General features: G+C 47.3%; 1 protein-coding gene across 2 annotated transcripts in view; it reads left to right on the top strand.

The window, feature by feature from the left end:
* LDAF1 (lipid droplet assembly factor 1) overlaps nt 1-16,926 on the top strand; it is a 202,104-nt gene that overhangs the window by 111,484 nt on the left and 73,694 nt on the right. For both annotated transcript variants that reach the window (XR_010182083.1, XM_063934422.1), the window contains exon 3: nt 3,558-3,726. Coding sequence is in view for 1 of the 2 variants with exons in the window: in XM_063934422.1 (XP_063790492.1) it covers nt 3,558-3,726 (169 nt within the window). In the remaining variant the exon portion in view is untranslated. The remainder of the gene's footprint in view (nt 1-3,557; nt 3,727-16,926) is intronic.

Below are 16,926 nucleotides of genomic sequence, written 5' to 3'. Positions count from 1 at the left end.
TGGAGTGTGATTGCTACATGTCTTCCGCACCTACCTGGTTTGGCTTATTTGTATTATAAGGCCTAATACCCCTTTTCAAATTGTTCTACTAGTAGAGGGAATAGTGTTTCCCAACCTCCGTTGTCAAGGCACACTAACAGCACCGGTTACACCAGCTATCTGCTAACACTGATGGCAATCAGGACTCCTCTATCAGTCTGGCTCAGATGGCGTAATGCCTCCTTAGGCAAGAGGCAGGTCGCCAAGGCAGTGGGGCCCACCCTTCTCCCAGTGCTGGGCCAGTCGTCCAACATTGATCAAAATGGTCGGCCAAGCGAAAACTAATTTCTGGTCTGGGCAGCGGTGGGCCTCTTGGATCCCAGTGCAGGGCACCTACTGCACCACTGGTAGTCAATCTCCTGGTAGATAGCACTGTTACATGTTTAGGAGAGGAGAAAGACTTCATCCTTATGCTCCATTTTTATGTTTATTTACCAGCTATAAATAAAATTGTGTGTGGGGGGGGGGGGAGGGTAGTACCAGATCACAGATGATTTTTACTCATCATAATGTTAATTATTTCCAATTTTTTGAAAGGAATTAATTTGTGTGCAATGTGGGCATTGCAGTAAGGGCAGCTTGGATAGTGTAATGGTTAGCTTTACTGCCTCACAGCACTGAGAGGTATGCGGTCAAAATCTCGGCAGTCGTGATCCCAGCAATCAGAAGACAAACAGCAGGATCCCGATGGTCAGAATCCAGATGGATCCCAGAGGTAAGTAAAGGGTATAGGATTAGGGTTAGGCACTATGGGGAGGGTTAGGCTGCAGGGTGGGGGAGGTTAGGCTGCAGGGAGGTTAGAGTTAGTCTGCAGGGGTGGGAGAGGTAAGTGTTAGGCTGTGTTAGGGAGAGGTTATGGTTAGGCTGCGGGAGAGGTAGATTAGGGTTAGGAGTAGTATTAGGGTTAGGGTAAAAATACTTACAGGGATGTGTCAGGATCCTGCTGTTGGTCTTCTGACTGTCGGGATCCTGATTGCCGGGATTTCGTACCAAACCCCATTGAGGTCTTGACTTCGATTCCCTCCATGGCCCTGACTGTGTGAAGTTTGTATTTTCTCCCTCCGTGTATTCCAGTTTCCTCCTACACTGGTGGACCCCTGACAAAAGGTAACACAAGTGTGTATGTGTGGACATGTGTAAGGCAATATAGGGCCTGATTCTGATATGTTCGTTGGAAGCGACTGTGCAATACCGTACAACCAAATGATAATTGACCCTTCCTGCATGCATCTGCAATATGATCACCATCGCTGTGCTGTTTTGTATAATGGTACCGGTTGCTGCTCTGCTTTCCCCCCCCCCCCCCTTCCCAAATGCCACAGCATGTCAATCATGCTGTGGCTAAGGGGAAACTGCAAGCGATTTCGCAGGCACATTCTGGACATCTATTTAACCATTACATTTGTACGTAAACTATCAGGTTTGGGGCACTGGGTAAGGTCTGATGTAAATGGTAAAATATTGCACACACTGCAGAATATATTGCGCTATGTGAATAACTGATAATAAATAAATAAATGTCTGGCGGCACACATAGCAATACTGTGCTGACAATGCATATTTTCCCTTGCACCACTATGTAGGGTAAACTTGCAATGTTGGCTGATATATTGCATTATTGCATTGATGCTGGTGTATTGAATTCCCTCATTGATAAATAATCATCTTTCGTGTGTTAACTGCACTTTTCAATGCCCCCTCTATTCAGTAATGTGATTCTACATGTGATTCAGTAGTTTATGATTTTTAGATACGTACAATATAGCATTGCAGTAGTCACATTATCTGTTAGAGTTACATTACAGCAATGTAGAGTTCCATATATACATCTGCCCCCTAGTAATATAGCCCTAGAAGCTGCTGGATTGAGATATTTAATAGAGTAAAGCCCTGTACACACGGGGAGAGATGTGTGCTGAGTGATCTAGCACAGACCGCTCAGCACACATCTCTTCAACACTCAGCACACAGTGCGATGTGTGCTGTGCGAGGGAGCGCTCATTTCACCCAGCTGTGAAATGAGCGACCTGCTAGATTGTGCCTGCATACAGGCCGATCTAGCACTGGCGATAGCAACGCGCGGGCAGGGCTGCCAAGAGAAATCCTGGGCCCAGGTACAGTACCCTCCCGGGGGCCCCCCTGCAGGGGGTGTGGCCACACTCTGTTAGTTGCATGGCTGCACCACTCTAGGGGCATGTCTAGCACACGAGATGTCCCCACTCACATACCTCCCAACATGACCCTCTCCAGGAGGGACAAAATGCTCTGCTCCTGGACTTTTCTCTTAATTTATGATTGCCGGCACCTGTGTGTTGAACAGGTAATGGGATAAGAAAGGTGTTTCACTACAGGTGATGGCAATCATACAGTAAGAAGGAAGTCCAGAAACAGAGCATTCTGTTCCTCCTGGAGAGGGTCATGTTGGGAGGTATGCACACACAGGAACATAACATACCTCCCAGCATTTAGGACAAAAATGTTCACTATTAGGATGGTAGGACAGTCACATAAAAGCTGCATTGGTTGCAGAGCGCATTCCCTGGAACACCATCATTTTGTGAAAATGGATCCTCCATTGTAATTTTGGGATAAAAGATGCCCTATAGCGTGTAAGTGCAATCACTGTATACACATACACACACACACACACACACACACACACACACACACACACACACACACACGTTGACTTGCACATTTGTGGTCATCACCAGAATACTGTATATTGTTACATTAGTAAGTTCCGAGAGAGCCACAGTATTTCTGCTTATACTACCTGTCATCCCACTAAGGGCACCCAGGAAATTACGCAGTATTTTGGACAGAGTGCCAGCCATGATATATATAGAGATAGACAGACAGACAGACACACACACGTATATACTGTATATAGATAGATAGTATGTCTGGGCCAGCTACTTTTCAGGGGCCATGGCCTATTCACAGTAGGCGTGGTCATGCACCTTTTGAAAAAATACCCTAAAAATGTTATTTTAAGCGCCACCATGGCCTCACACTCCAGCCCAGCAGTAAGCAGTGTGTGCTGGGCTTAGGGGAAGAGCTGTAGCTGCTGCTGCCAGTTAAGGGGGAGGAAGCCCGGGGCCCCCACTGGGCCCCTCCATCAGACCTGGGCCCGGGTAATTTGTACCCTCTCCCCTCCTTTCTCAGCACCACTGCCCTCGGGGCCACGCATAGCTGTCGCTGTAGGGGATACACACGGAGAGATCCGTGCCTAACTTCTAAGCAGTCTAGTCAGATTACTTAGAATTTAAGCACAGATCTCTCCGTGTGTAGCCCCCTTAAGGGGTTTTCATCGCTAATCCTCAAGTACCCCCAACAGGTCATGTTTTTAATATTGAACTATTTTGCTTCAGTCAGTAATTATCTCACTTGTTTCCACTGACCAAAAGACTAAAAACATGACGTTTTGGGATTAGAGTTAAAAAACCGTTGTCGAACACATTGGGAAAAAGTGAACCATTTTATTTTGCCCTCATTCTCCTATCTTTCTTTTATAGGTAGTCGCTTTCATGAACTCCCCTGTTGGACAGTACCTGGATGAACGTCCATTTATGTCCTTAGCTCTCCTTGTGTTTATTGCATTGGCTGCTGTTCCAATTGGTTTGTTTCTGACTGTGATTGCTGGGACCGCAGTAGTCGCCTGCCTCGGGGTCATAATAATAGAAGGTAATTTAAGTGTGAAAACAATACATGTACACCAGAGTAATTCATCGGTTATTCATTTTTATTTGGTACTTTTTTCTTTCTTTCTCTGTTTAATAAGAATTTTCCAATAATAATAAAGTGCACAATAATGAGATAAATGAAAGAGCAGTAAGAATAATTTATTACTTTCATTTTCTACGCTGTACATTTTTTTTTTTTTTTTAACATAATCTGATTTCTTTTAAATTATATATAACCTTTTTTTATAATAGAAACGTCAGGGTATATTTACTAAGGTTTGATTTTGTATTCAATTTTACGTTTGATTTAAATCAACTGAAATCAAATCAAATCAACATTTTTTTTTCATTCACCAAAACAAAAATTTACTAAGATTCAATTTTGCAATCGATTTCAAAATCAAATTCAATGTGTGCCAACTTTGACAAGTGGTTTCGTATTCGGTTTTGGATGTCTGTTTCAAAATCGGACATAAGATCACCTAGGAAATCAAATATAAAATCAAATGAAATAGTGCAAACACAACCCTATGTACAGTATCTTCATTGGACAAATTCCACTGGACAAGAAGCTGCTGTGGTTCCTCTAATTCTGGTTTGCGTACATCTCCGATGGTGGGGCACCTGTGATGGTGTGCGTACATCTCCAATGGTGGGGCGCCTGTACATGCACAGGACCCATTATGTGCATGTGCAATTGGGGGCCTGCATCGTCACAAACATGCCCCCTAAGCCACAGTCTGTCACCGTTTGGAGGTGGGGAATCCAAAGATGCTGGCACGATGTGCCCTGCGTTCATCTCTGCATGAGACCCATAATATCTTCTGTGTAAATGGCCATTTGGTCCAATAGTCCTCACATCCAAGTAACCCCTATAGCATTTTCAATACAAGAAAATGGGGCAGGCGCTTTTTTAATATCTTAAAATCATTATACAAATCAGGTTTCAGGTTATTATTTATTGTATAAGATAACTGTGTGCAGTTTAGGGAGGAATAGACCGGACAAATTATATGTGAATGCAGTGAGATGCTGGGTATTCATAGGGGTGGTCTTCAGTATGCCGACTGACGGGATCCCGGCGCACAGTCCCGACAGCCGGCATACCGACACTTATTCTCCCTCGTGGGGGTCCATGACCCCCCTGCAGGGAGAATAAAATAGCGTGGCGCGGCGAGCCCGCAAGGGGCTCATTTGCGCTCACCACACTTTCGGTAAGCCGGCGGTCGGGCTCCCGGCGCCGGTATGCTGGTCGCCGGGAGCCCGACCGCCGGCATATCGTAGTGAACCCATTCATAGCTCACCATGATAGCTCACCATCAAACTAAGGGGCCTAGCATGTTCAATACAAGAAAACATGGGACAGGTACTGTACTTTTTGGCTATCATGAAATCATTATCTAAATCAGGTTACATGATATCACTTATTTATGGTATAAGATAACTGTGTGCAATTCAGGAAAGATTAGACAAGACAAAGTGACTACAGTGAGGTACTTGGTATTCATAGCTCACCATACTGATTTCGGAACAATTGTCAAACTAACGTACCTATTCATCATCATCACCACCAAAATAGCCCATTATACATGTGGAAATGCTACAGAGTGCTGGGGTCTTTGTGCTCAATGCTAATAGCATACTTGCCTACTGTTCTGGATCCTGTGAGAGACACTCACTTTTTTGGGTAGTCCCCTGCACCCCTCCCGCATCCTGTACACACGATTCACACGTGTGCCTTTTCGCCGGATGCCGCAGAACAGGATCCGGCCAGAGCCACAACGGGATTTCAAACAGAACACAGTGCAGCACAGCCGCACTGTATGAACATATACATTCAAATGCATGTATTTTACTTGAAATCCAGTCATCCTGTCATCCTGCTCAACCGCAGCATGCTGTGGTTTGATCCGGCGGGTGCGTCACCATCGCACAGTGCTTAAAGTGGTTCTAGAGAGTGGTGGAACTCACCCCCCCTCTCCCTGGCGCCTTGCAATAAAGGTATTGTGCACACCGTAGGCGCTCCTCGGCACTAGTGCTACTCGGTACTATGGGAGAGACCTCAAGACGTCTCTCCCATAGCGCACACTGACAGAGCCGGAAGCCATTTACCCTTGTTTTTTGCTAGTGAAAAAGGGTCCCGTGAATCCTACCCGGGTAGGACACGGGAATGATCCGGTTAGGGTTGTAGTGTAAACGGAAGCTGCGTCGGAGCGCCGCCGCTCCCGTTTACACTGTATGGAAGGGCGGTGCTGGGAGATCATGTGATCTCCCAGCGCCGCCCCTGCCGCGTCACTAGCAGCGTCACCAACCCGGTTGGTGAGCGCAGTGGGAAAGGGGGCTAAGCACGGGCCGCAGCCGGGTAGCACCCGTGTCAGGCTCCCGGCTGCGACCCGTGCTTAGTAGTGGAAAAGAGGTATTGGTAATGAGGTGCTACTCTGCTTGAGACTTAATACAATATACAGAGGGAAAAAGATGCAGGTGCACTATCTCACACTAGCTCAACCTGTAATAACCAGAGGCATTTAGCATAATCCTGGCCAGGGCTATGAGCTTACCCACCGCACCAAGGTAGCCTCTCATTGGGTAAGTCCATAACACTAACTACAGTGGTTCAGGTCTGGGGGGCAGGACACTCCAAAGCCACCCAGCCAGACAACCCCAGGGCACCACAAGAGTGATACAAGTAAAGAATTAGATAGGTAGGAGCAGCTACGGCTGCATGTGTGAATAATGTGAAGAGTGAAAAAGAATGGTGTGAAAATGTTACACATATATAAAACAAACTATACGTGCCATAGTGTATTAAAATAAATGTTAGATTGCGATGCCCCGAGGGTGTCCAGCCACGGCAGGTCCAGGAAGCCCAGCGCCCCAGGGAATCCCTCCAATATTGACTGCCATAATAAACAAATGTAGGAGTCTTACCTCAGTGTGCTCATGCCACATATGTAAGCCATACATATAAATTTGCCATACATATAAATATGGCAGTGGATACAGTTACTAACTTAGGCCCTCATTCAGCTTCAGTTGCAGTTTTGCTAATATAGCAAAACTGCAGCTGCTATCACTCGCATGTTGCGGGCCACCCAGCATGCTAACAGTGACCAGCCTTGTGATCCAAATACAATTGCGATCGCATCGCTGAATAACGGAAGCCCCCTTGCCTCCGCAGCCTGGCTGAGAAGGCAGTCGGGCTGACGCCATATCCCCATCACAGCGACCGCATGTGACGTCACATGGCTGCCCCATAAACCTGCCCATACCTGTCCGTGTTTCCGATGCATGCCCTCGCAATGCCGCATCACCACCCCGACCTCCCCTCGAATGCCTCTGCCTGTCAATCAGGCAAGGCGTTCGTATTACTGAGATGCAATCGCATCTCCCTGCACACACAGTGCGGGCCCTGCGTGTTCACACTGTGATGTTAGTGTATTAGAATGCTTAATATTTGGAGACACTCCCTTACTAATCTGTGTAAGCCTGAATCTTCAGTGATGGTCCCTAGGACCAGGGGGATGCTGGGAAGTGGGTGGTCCAGTGTGCAGTGTGTCTGGAGTTGGAGGGAATAAACAGCACAGTAGTGAACTCACATGTCTCTGTGTCCTGATGACTGGATTTACAAACGTATGAACAAAACACACACTGCCCTGAAAGACGAGGAAATGCGATCACATATCAGATGCATATGAAGCTTAATTGGGGCCTAATTCAGATCTGATTGCTGTTGTGCAAATTGCACAGCGGCCGATTATTGAATGACTGCGCATGTGTGTGGATCGCAATGCTCATACGTGAGGACAAACTGCGAAAGAATGGTGCGAAAATTTATGCACAGACTGGAAAAATCATTCGATGGTGAGTGAGTTACAAACGGATTTGCAGATGTCCGTTACCTGGCGAAGTTTTCGCACAGCATACACATGCATTCGCACACTTGCACGGTGCGGGTTTTCACTCTCTATGGGCGGTGGCTAACTGATCGCAGACCTCTTTTTGCAGAGGAGTGATCAGGTCTGAATTCGGCCCTTAGTCTCTTAGTCCTATAGCACAATTCATTTTGCTGTATTACTGAAACACTAAATGCAGTTCAAAAAATACAATTGGTAGGTTTATGTTAGTGAGTGCAAACTCCACTGGTGCAGGGAAAAATGTCAGTGATTCCAAAATCTGGAAAGCATTGCACAATATTTTGGTGTGACGTGCGGTAAGGTCAGTGGCTAGGGAGGCATTGGCTAGTATTAGTCAGATTTGCAGCATATACCACCCCATACACAGTCCATGCCCTCTACAAGCAGCACAGTAATGAGTAGAAATCACGCCTTATATTCAGACAGTTCTGAGATGACATTAACGAAGTGAAAACACAGGGCTCACAGTGCAGGGGTGCACAGAAGTTACCTCACCAGCAGCACTATCTCTCAGCCTCTAGCAGATGATGCTGAGCCTGCATATTAAAACAGGTAGGAGTGCTATTGGTATGAGTTCTGGTGTGTGATGTAAAAAATTATAACTGTTTTTGATTAAATGATTTAAGATAAAAATCTCCTATATAATAGCCCAGATCTGTGACTCTGTGCCTGTGTGTATAACGCTGGGCGTGGCTAGGAGCTCTCATTGGGTTAGCAGCAGGTCTATCGCAACCAGTCCACAGCTGATTGGGGGAGAAACGCCCTCCCACACAGGTTACAATCAATGGCCTTCCATTGATTGTAACCTGTGTGCGAGGGCGTTTCTCGCCCAATCAGCTGTGGACTGGTTGCGATAGACCTGCTGCTAACCCAACGAGAGCTACTAGCCACGCCCAGCGTTATACACACAGGCACAGAGTCTGCCCTTTAGCTGCTGTGTGTTCCCAGAGCAGGATTAACAATGGGGCTGATGGAGCTGCAGCTCCAGGTCCACACCCCAAAATAGGCCCACTGCATCTGCAGCAACATACCCTCCAACACTTTACACCTAAAAATCGCTACAAATTTGAAAAGGGGCATGGCTATGGGCAAAGTGTCGTGACCACGCCCCTTATCCTATACTTTCAATGGGTGTTTGGAGAACCAAAAATCGGTACGAACCATAAAAAAAGGGACTGCACCTGCCAAAAAGGTATAGCTGGAGCAGCGGTGGCCAACCAGTGGCTCTTGAGCCACATGCGGCTCTTACTTTCTTCAAATGTGGCTCCTTAAACACAAAGTCGCATGACCACAACAGATTCGGTAACCACTGCACTCCAGAAAGACACGCAGCACTATGGGGACTTAGAACTGAGAGAGCCAGATACTAGAAATGAGACACCCTCCAGCAAGTTGGGGGAAGCTGCAGTGACACATGGGGGATCTGGCTGGAGTGACACAGCAGGGTGCTGGCTGAAGTGACAGAAGGGTGGTGGCTGGAGTGACACAGCAGGGTGCTGGCTGAAGTGACAGAAGGGTGGTGGCTGGAGTGACACAGCTGGGTGCTGGTTGGAGTGACATATGGGGGAGCTGGCTGGAGTGACACAGCAGGGTGCTGGCTGAAGTGACAGAAGGGTGGTGGCTGGAGTGACACAGCAGGGTGCTGGTTGGAGTGACATATGGGGGAGCTGGCTGGAGTGACACAGCAGGGTCCTGGCTGAAGAGACAGGAGGGTATTGGTTGGAGTGACGAGGGTGCTGGCTGGAGTGACACATGGGGGAGCTGAAGTGTATTATGTGAATCCGGCTTTTTCAATATATTTTATGTGAATCTGGCTTTTACAATTATTTTATGTGGAAGTGGCTTTTTCAATGTATTTTATGTTGGATCTGGCTTTTTCAGTGTATTTTATACCAGGGGCGTGGCCTAGCAGGCAAAAGGCCACACCCCATTTTTGCATGCGCGCTTTCGGCTCGATGTCGGCTCTTCGACGTACCTAACAAATTTTTTGGGCTCTTTGTCTCTGACTGGTTGGCCACCCCTGAGCTGGAGGGTATGCCACTGCATCTGCAGCAAGTCTCTATAGGGGGAAAAAAAATCCTTTTACTGCAGCGTCTTATGGGGGTCATTATGACCCGTTCGCACGCTGCACTTTTTCAGGTCAGACCTGCGCATGCACGCTGGTGGAAATGCACAGGCGCGTCACTGCCTGGCGATGGCAGCGACGAGAATAATGAAGAAAGCGTTTGCAGCAGCAAACGCAAGAAGATAGACAAGAAGAGGCCAGCCGGAGGCGTCAACTGACCGTTTTCAGGGAGTGTCCGTCCGAACTCAGGCGCACCCAGCCGTTTCCAGGGAGGGATCCTGATGTCAGCTCTGTCCTGGATGATCGCAGCGGGTGAGTAAGTCCTGAGCTGTGCAGAGACTGCAAAAACTTTTGTTTGTGCAGCTCTCTGCACAAGCATTTGCAGCCCTGCACAGCGATTCCCCCCTCCCCTGTAGGCAGCGACTACCTGATCGCAGCAGTGCTAAAAGTAGCCTGCTAGCGATCAGGTCGGAATGACCCCCCATGTCCTGCTGCCAGTCCTCCTGCCCCCTCCGGCATCAACAATCCCCACTCCATAACCACGGCGCAGGTGGAACAAAAGCTGCTGCGGCCACCAGCATAGATGTGTATGAAAGCGGCGCAGCGGAAGTCTTTCAGAGCCCTCCCTGCGCCACATACTCTCTGAGCCCCGGATCCTCCTCTGCGCGTGATGTCACAGAAGTGCCTCCCAGCCACCCAGAGGCCCTGATTCCGCAACACAGCACCTGGGCTGCCGGCCTGGAAGCTCCGAGATGGCTAATGTAACGCAGCACACCCGCCCCTGCCCCACCCGCGACACCCCCGCAACCGCTCCTTCCCCCATCCATGGTGGCTCCAGACCCACTCCCCCACCTGCGTCACCCATGCACCCGCCACTCCCCCTACCCGCACCCCCACCGCACCAGCCCCACCCGCTGCACCCCTGCAACCGCCCCTCCCCCACCCGCGGCACCCCCGGACCCTCTCCCCCATCCGTAGCACCCCCGGACCCCTCCCCCATCTGCACCTGCCCCGCACCTGCCACTCCCCCAACCACAGCACCTACTAGGTGATTTATCATGCCCTGCGTGCGCTGTTCACGCCGTTGCAAGGGGCTACGACCTCTTAACCATTGCACGCCCTTTGTCCGTGCAATATTTAACCACTCACACAATTATGATTGGAGGTAATACTCCATATAATACAAATATTGCATGCCACAAGGGCGTGCAAGGGTTAAGTGGGCGTCGCCCCTTATGACGGTGTGAAGAGCGCCCGTAGGGCATCACCTAGTATAAATATAAAAGTAAAGAAGTTAAGTAAAAATTAAAAATTGTGTGAGAATAAGATTGATATGGATTTGTGTGGCTTATAGATGCTTACAATGCAACATCCACAGCTATGGCAGCAGAGACTTTCACAAAGCTGCTTGAAGCCCTATAAATGAGCACTTTTGTGAGAATTTGGGATTTGGCCGGGCGTGCGAGGAGTGTGATATGCAGTCTATAGCTGGCGTTTAAATGCAGTGGCAACAGCAGTTCACACCCTTCTCCCACAATTGAATTCCCACCTTTGAATATTGAAAGCTGAGCAATTCCTTTAATAAACATAACAGATGTATGCATTATGTTGCAACATGACGTAGTGAACCCATGCTATCTAGCTGTATCCCAAGTGTCAATAAACAGGGTTTTCTATACCTCCGAAGCATCATTCACATATATTATACAACTCAGGCACAGTACAGCACAACAATTATGTTATCTGTAATGGGAAAAAACACATGTATCTAAAACTAAAATTTGTGTATCGTTTATGTTTCACACATCTCTGATATTTGGCATAACACCAAGCCATCTGGTTCTGGGAAGCCTAACGTTGCCTCAGAGGCTTTTCTGTTTACTCATAAAAGTCTACCTTTCTAATATCCAGTGTTCATTTCTACCATGTTCAGTTTATTTCCTATTGTATAATTAACCCCTTATATACACTAATGTGCCCATCAGTAGTAATGCTCACTATTCTGATCATAAGAAATAAATCCCAATAGTGTTTCTAACAATGTTAATGCCTAATAATAGGTCCATCAACTGTAATGGCCATTAAATGAAACCTTAACAGCAAGATATGTCACTAATGTGCCCATCAGTGGTAATAGCCAATAATGTGCCCCTCAGTTCTCATTTGCCCTTCAGTAGCATGATATGCCACTACTATGTCCATCTGTAATGCTTATATACGGGCAATACTTCAGTATTCTCATTCTTGCTGCCTCTTGTAATGGGCCAATAAACTTTACATGTACGGTTATTATGTATGAATTGTATATGTAGCATTCATATGTCAAATTACTACATGACTTAAAGAATAGTTCGCACTTTAAATGAGGTCTGACAGAACTAATTTGTTTACCCAGAAATGTGTGCTCATGTCGTAAATAAATGATTAAACATTCCCTGTAAAGCCCTGCATATTATGTTTGTTCTACATAAATAGAATGGGGTAATAATAAAGTTGAATAATTATCATGACTTCACCCGGTGAAATGCCATCGGATGGAATACTTACTGACACCCGGAATCCCCACTCGGGTGGTGGTCCACGCCACCGCCTGAGGTGGAATAGATTAGTGTGATGACCGAAGCTGGGGTGTTATCATGATTTTATGTGTCTAATTGGCATATTCATTATTAAACCTTGTCGGCCCTCTCTTTATTATGCATACAGATAACGCAAGTTGCAGTGGCGAATATAAACCTTCCCGTAGCAATTCAGTATTCCTTCGGTTCAAGGACTGCTGCTCTGAAACAAGCTGTCCCCGCGATTCCTAACACTGACACTTTCGTGTGGTGAAAATGTAAACGGATGCATGACTGAACACAGGACCTGATTCAGATTTGTAGCAAACCTGATGGTTTACATGCAAATCCGATGTTTGGGGTTCTGCGTAGGCACAAGACTGCGCATGTGCATGTGTCTATCTCCTACAGACCCCTCCTGCTGCATTTGCAATTTATTTGTACGAAATTGCACAGATGCTTCCCTGAAGCTGTGCAATTCCTTACAAATCAGAATCGGTCCCAAAGAGGGCTGGAGGAAGCGAAGGGATCCAATGGATTCCTCTTTCTACTCCAGTTTTATTTCAAGTAAGAAGGAGCAGGCCTGTGAGTGCTAAAGCCATCTGAAAACTGCACTAGCACCTGCAATCCAGATATGGAATCTTTCAGCTTTTGGAGCTTGATGGATGAACAAAATCCACTCTCGGTACTCAAATAATGAATGGGCCCTGTTACTTAACTACTGTTTTTGCATGTGGAATGGGCCTGTTCACCTTAATGTGTAGGCCCCTAAATGTTGAAAGTTTGGATTTAATGAAAGCCACTTGTTTAGAACTGAAATGTACTTTATCTTTCTTAAAAGTGACTTTACCTCTTATTTAAAGGTTTATCAGCTTAAATGTAACTCATCCCTCTCAAAAGTAATGGTGGTCAAAGATGGGAAGGGTTGTCTCAAGGTCAACGATCATTTTTAATTGCTTCAAAAGTAGCCATATTCTTCTATGTATTTTTCACATGACTTACTTTATAAAAAAAAAATACATAAAAGCTTTTATATTCTAACCAATGATAAACGGTCATTAACCTATAATACCTGCCCCAAGTAAAGGCTTATGTTTTCAGCATAAAACCTGTAAGATCCCAGATAACTTTCAATTTAATACAATGGCGTCAGTGGGGTTGGTGTCACCCAGAGTGCCATTGTGATCTCTGAAAAAGGGACCTGAGGCTATGACTCCTGGTGCATGACATTTTGGGAGCATGGCCGCATGTCACCCCGCCATTCCTGTCATGCCGGGGGGCTAGTGCTCAGCAGCCAACAGCCACTGCCAGTACAGGGTGCTGCTGGTGACACCATCCGAGGGGGTAACAGCAGAATAGCAGAGCAGCTTTGTTACCTGGTGCGCTCCGCACCCCCATAGTGATGGCAGTTACTCTAGTAAATTTATTTATCCTGATACCACATTTCACTTCAATTTACATGCTTTTCACATATTTTCTCTATCGTCCTAAGTGGATGCTGGGGTTCCTGAAAGGACCATGGGGAATAGCGGCTCCGCAGGAGACAGGGCACAAAAGTAAAGCTTTTACAGGTCAGGTGGTGTGTACTGGCTCCTCCCCCTATGACCCTCCTCCAGACTCCAGTTAGATTTTTGTGCCCGGCCGAGAAGGGTGCAATTCTAGGTGGCTCTCATAAAGAGCTGCTTAGAGAGTTTAGCTTAGGTTTTTTATTTTACAGTGATTCCTGCTGGCAACAGGATCACTGCAACGAGGGACAGAGGGGAGAAGAAGTGAACTCACCTGCGTGCAGGATGGATTGGCTTCTTGGCTACTGGACATGAAGCTCCAGAGGGACGATCACAGGTACAGCCTGGATGGTCACCGGAGCCACGCCGCCGGCCCCCTCACAGATGCTGAAGCAAGAAGAGGTCCAGAATCGGCGGCTGAAGACTCCTGCAGTCTTCTTAAGGTAGCGCACAGCACTGCAGCTGTGCGCCATTTTCCTCTCAGCACACTTCACACGGCAGTCACTGAGGGTGCAGGGCGCTGGGAGGGGAGCGCCCTGGGAGGCAAATGAAAACCTTTAAAAAGGCTAAAAATACCTCACATATAGCCCCAGAGGCTATATGGAGATATTTACCCCTGCCTAAATGTACTAAATAGCGGGAGACGAGCCAGCCGAAAAAGGGGCGGGGCCTATCTCCTCAGCACACGGCGCCATTTTCTGTCACAGCTCCGCTGGTCAGGAAGGCTCCCAGGTCTCTCCCCTGCACTGCACTACAGAAACAGGGTATAACAGAGAGGGGGGGCAAAATAAATGGCAATATATTAATATAAAAGCAGCTATAAGGGAGCACTTAATCATAAGGCTATCCCTGTCATATATAGCGCTTTTTGGTGTGTGCTGGCAGACTCTCCCTCTGTCTCCCCAAAGGGCTAGTGGGTCCTGTCTTCGTATAGAGCATTCCCTGTGTGTCTGCTGTGTGTCGGTACGTGTGTGTCGACATGTATGAGGACGTTATTGGTGTGGAGGCGGAGCAATTGCCAAATATGAGGATGTCACCTCCTAGGGGGTCGACACCAGAATGGATGCCTTTATTTGTGGAATTACGGGATAGCGTCAACTCGCTTAAGCAGTCGTTTGCCGACATGAGGCGGCCGGACACTCAATTAGTGCCTGTCCAGGCGCCTCAAACACCGTCAGGGGCTGTAAAACGCCCCTTGCCTCAGTCGGTCGACACAGACCCAGACACAGGCACTGATTCCGGTGGTGAAGGTGACGAATCAACCGTATTTTCCAGTAGGGCCACACGTTATATGATTTTGGCAATAAAGGAGATGTTACATTTAGCTGATACTACAGGTACCACTAAACAGGGTATTATGTGGGGTGTGAAAAAACTACCAGTAGTTTTTACCGAATCAGAAGAATTAAATGACGTGTGTGATGAAGCGTGGGGTGCCCCGATAAAAAACTGCTAATTTCAAAGAAGTTATTGGCTTTATACCCTTTCCCGCCAGAGGTTAGGGAGCGCTGGGAAACACCTCCTAGGGTGGACAAAGCGCTAACACGCTTATCAAAACAAGTGGCGTTACCCTCTCCTGAGACGGCCGCACTTAAAGATCCATCAGATAGGAGGATGGAAAATATCCAAAAAGGTATATACACACATGCAGGTGTTATACTACGACCAGCTATTGCGACTGCCTGGATGTGCAGTGCTGGGGTAGTTTGGTCAGAGTCCCTGATCGAAAATATTGATACCCTGGACAGGGACAATATTTTACTGTCGTTAGAACAAATAAAGGATGCATTTCTTTATATGCGTGATGCACAGAGAGATATCTGCACACTGGCATCACGGGTAAGTGCTATGTCCATTTCGGCCAGAAGAGCTTTATGGACACGACAGTGGACAGGCGATGCGTAGAGGAGTTATTTGGGGTCGGTCTATCGGATTTGGTGGCCACGGCTACGGCCGGGAAATCCACCTTTCTACCTCAAGTCACTCCCCAACAGAAAAAGGCACCGACCTTTCAACCGCAGCCCTTTCGTTCCTTTAAAAATAAGAGAGCAAAGGGCTATTCATATCTGCCACGAGGCAGAGGACGAGGGAAGAGACAGCAACAGGCAGCTCCTTCCCAGGAACCGAAGCCCTCCCCGGCTTCTACAAAAGCCTCAGCATGACGCTGGGGCTTCGCAAGCGGACTCGGGGGCGGTAGGCGGTCGTCTCAAGAATTACAGCGCGCAGTGGGCTCACTCGCAGGTAAATCCCTGGATCCTGCAGATAATATCTCAGGGGTACAGGTTGAAATTAGAGACAGAGCCACCTCGCCGTTTCCTGAAGTCTGCTTTACCAACGTCCCCCTCAGAAAGGGAGACGGTTTTGGAAGCCATTCACAAGCTGTATTCTCAGCAGGTGATAGTCAAGGTACCTCTTCTACAACAAGGGAAGGGGTATTATTCCACTCTTTTTGTGGTACCGAAGCCGGATGGCTCGGTAAGGCCTATTCTAAATCTGAAGTCCTTGAACCTGTACATAAAGAAGTTCAAGTTCAAGATGGAGTCACTCAGAGCAGTGATAGCGAACCTGGAAGAAGGGGACTTTATGGTATCCTTGGACATCAAGGATGCGCATCTCCACGTTCCAATTACCCCTCACACCAGGGGTACCTCAGGTTCGTTGTACAAAACTGTCACTATCAGTTTCAGACGCTGCCGTTTGGTTTGTCCACGGCACCTCGGGTCTTTACAAAGGTAATGGCCGAGATAATATTTCTTCTTCGAAGAAAAGGCGTATTAATTATCCCATACTTGGACGATCTCCTAATAAGGGCAAGGTCCAGAGAACAGCTAGAGATGGGTTTAGCACTATCTCAAGAGGTGCTAAAGCAGCACGGATGGATTCTGAATATTCCAAAATCCCAATTAATGCCGACAACTCGTCTGCTGTTCCTGGGGATGATTCTGGACACAGTTCAGAAAAAGGTTTTTCTTCCCGAAGAAAAAGCCAAGGAGTTATCTGACCTGGTCAGGAACCTCCTAAAACCAGGAAAGGTGTCTGTACATCAATGCACAAGAGTCCTGGGAAAAAATGGTAGCTTCTTACGAAGCAATCCCTTTCGGCAGATTCCATGCAAAGGGATCTGTTGGACAAATGGTCAGGGTCGCATCTTCAGATGCA

Source organism: Pseudophryne corroboree, chromosome 7 (genome assembly GCF_028390025.1).
Source record: "Pseudophryne corroboree isolate aPseCor3 chromosome 7, aPseCor3.hap2, whole genome shotgun sequence".
Lineage (NCBI taxonomy): Eukaryota > Metazoa > Chordata > Amphibia > Anura > Myobatrachidae > Pseudophryne > Pseudophryne corroboree.
This window is presented reverse-complemented; position numbering and strand designations above follow the sequence as displayed.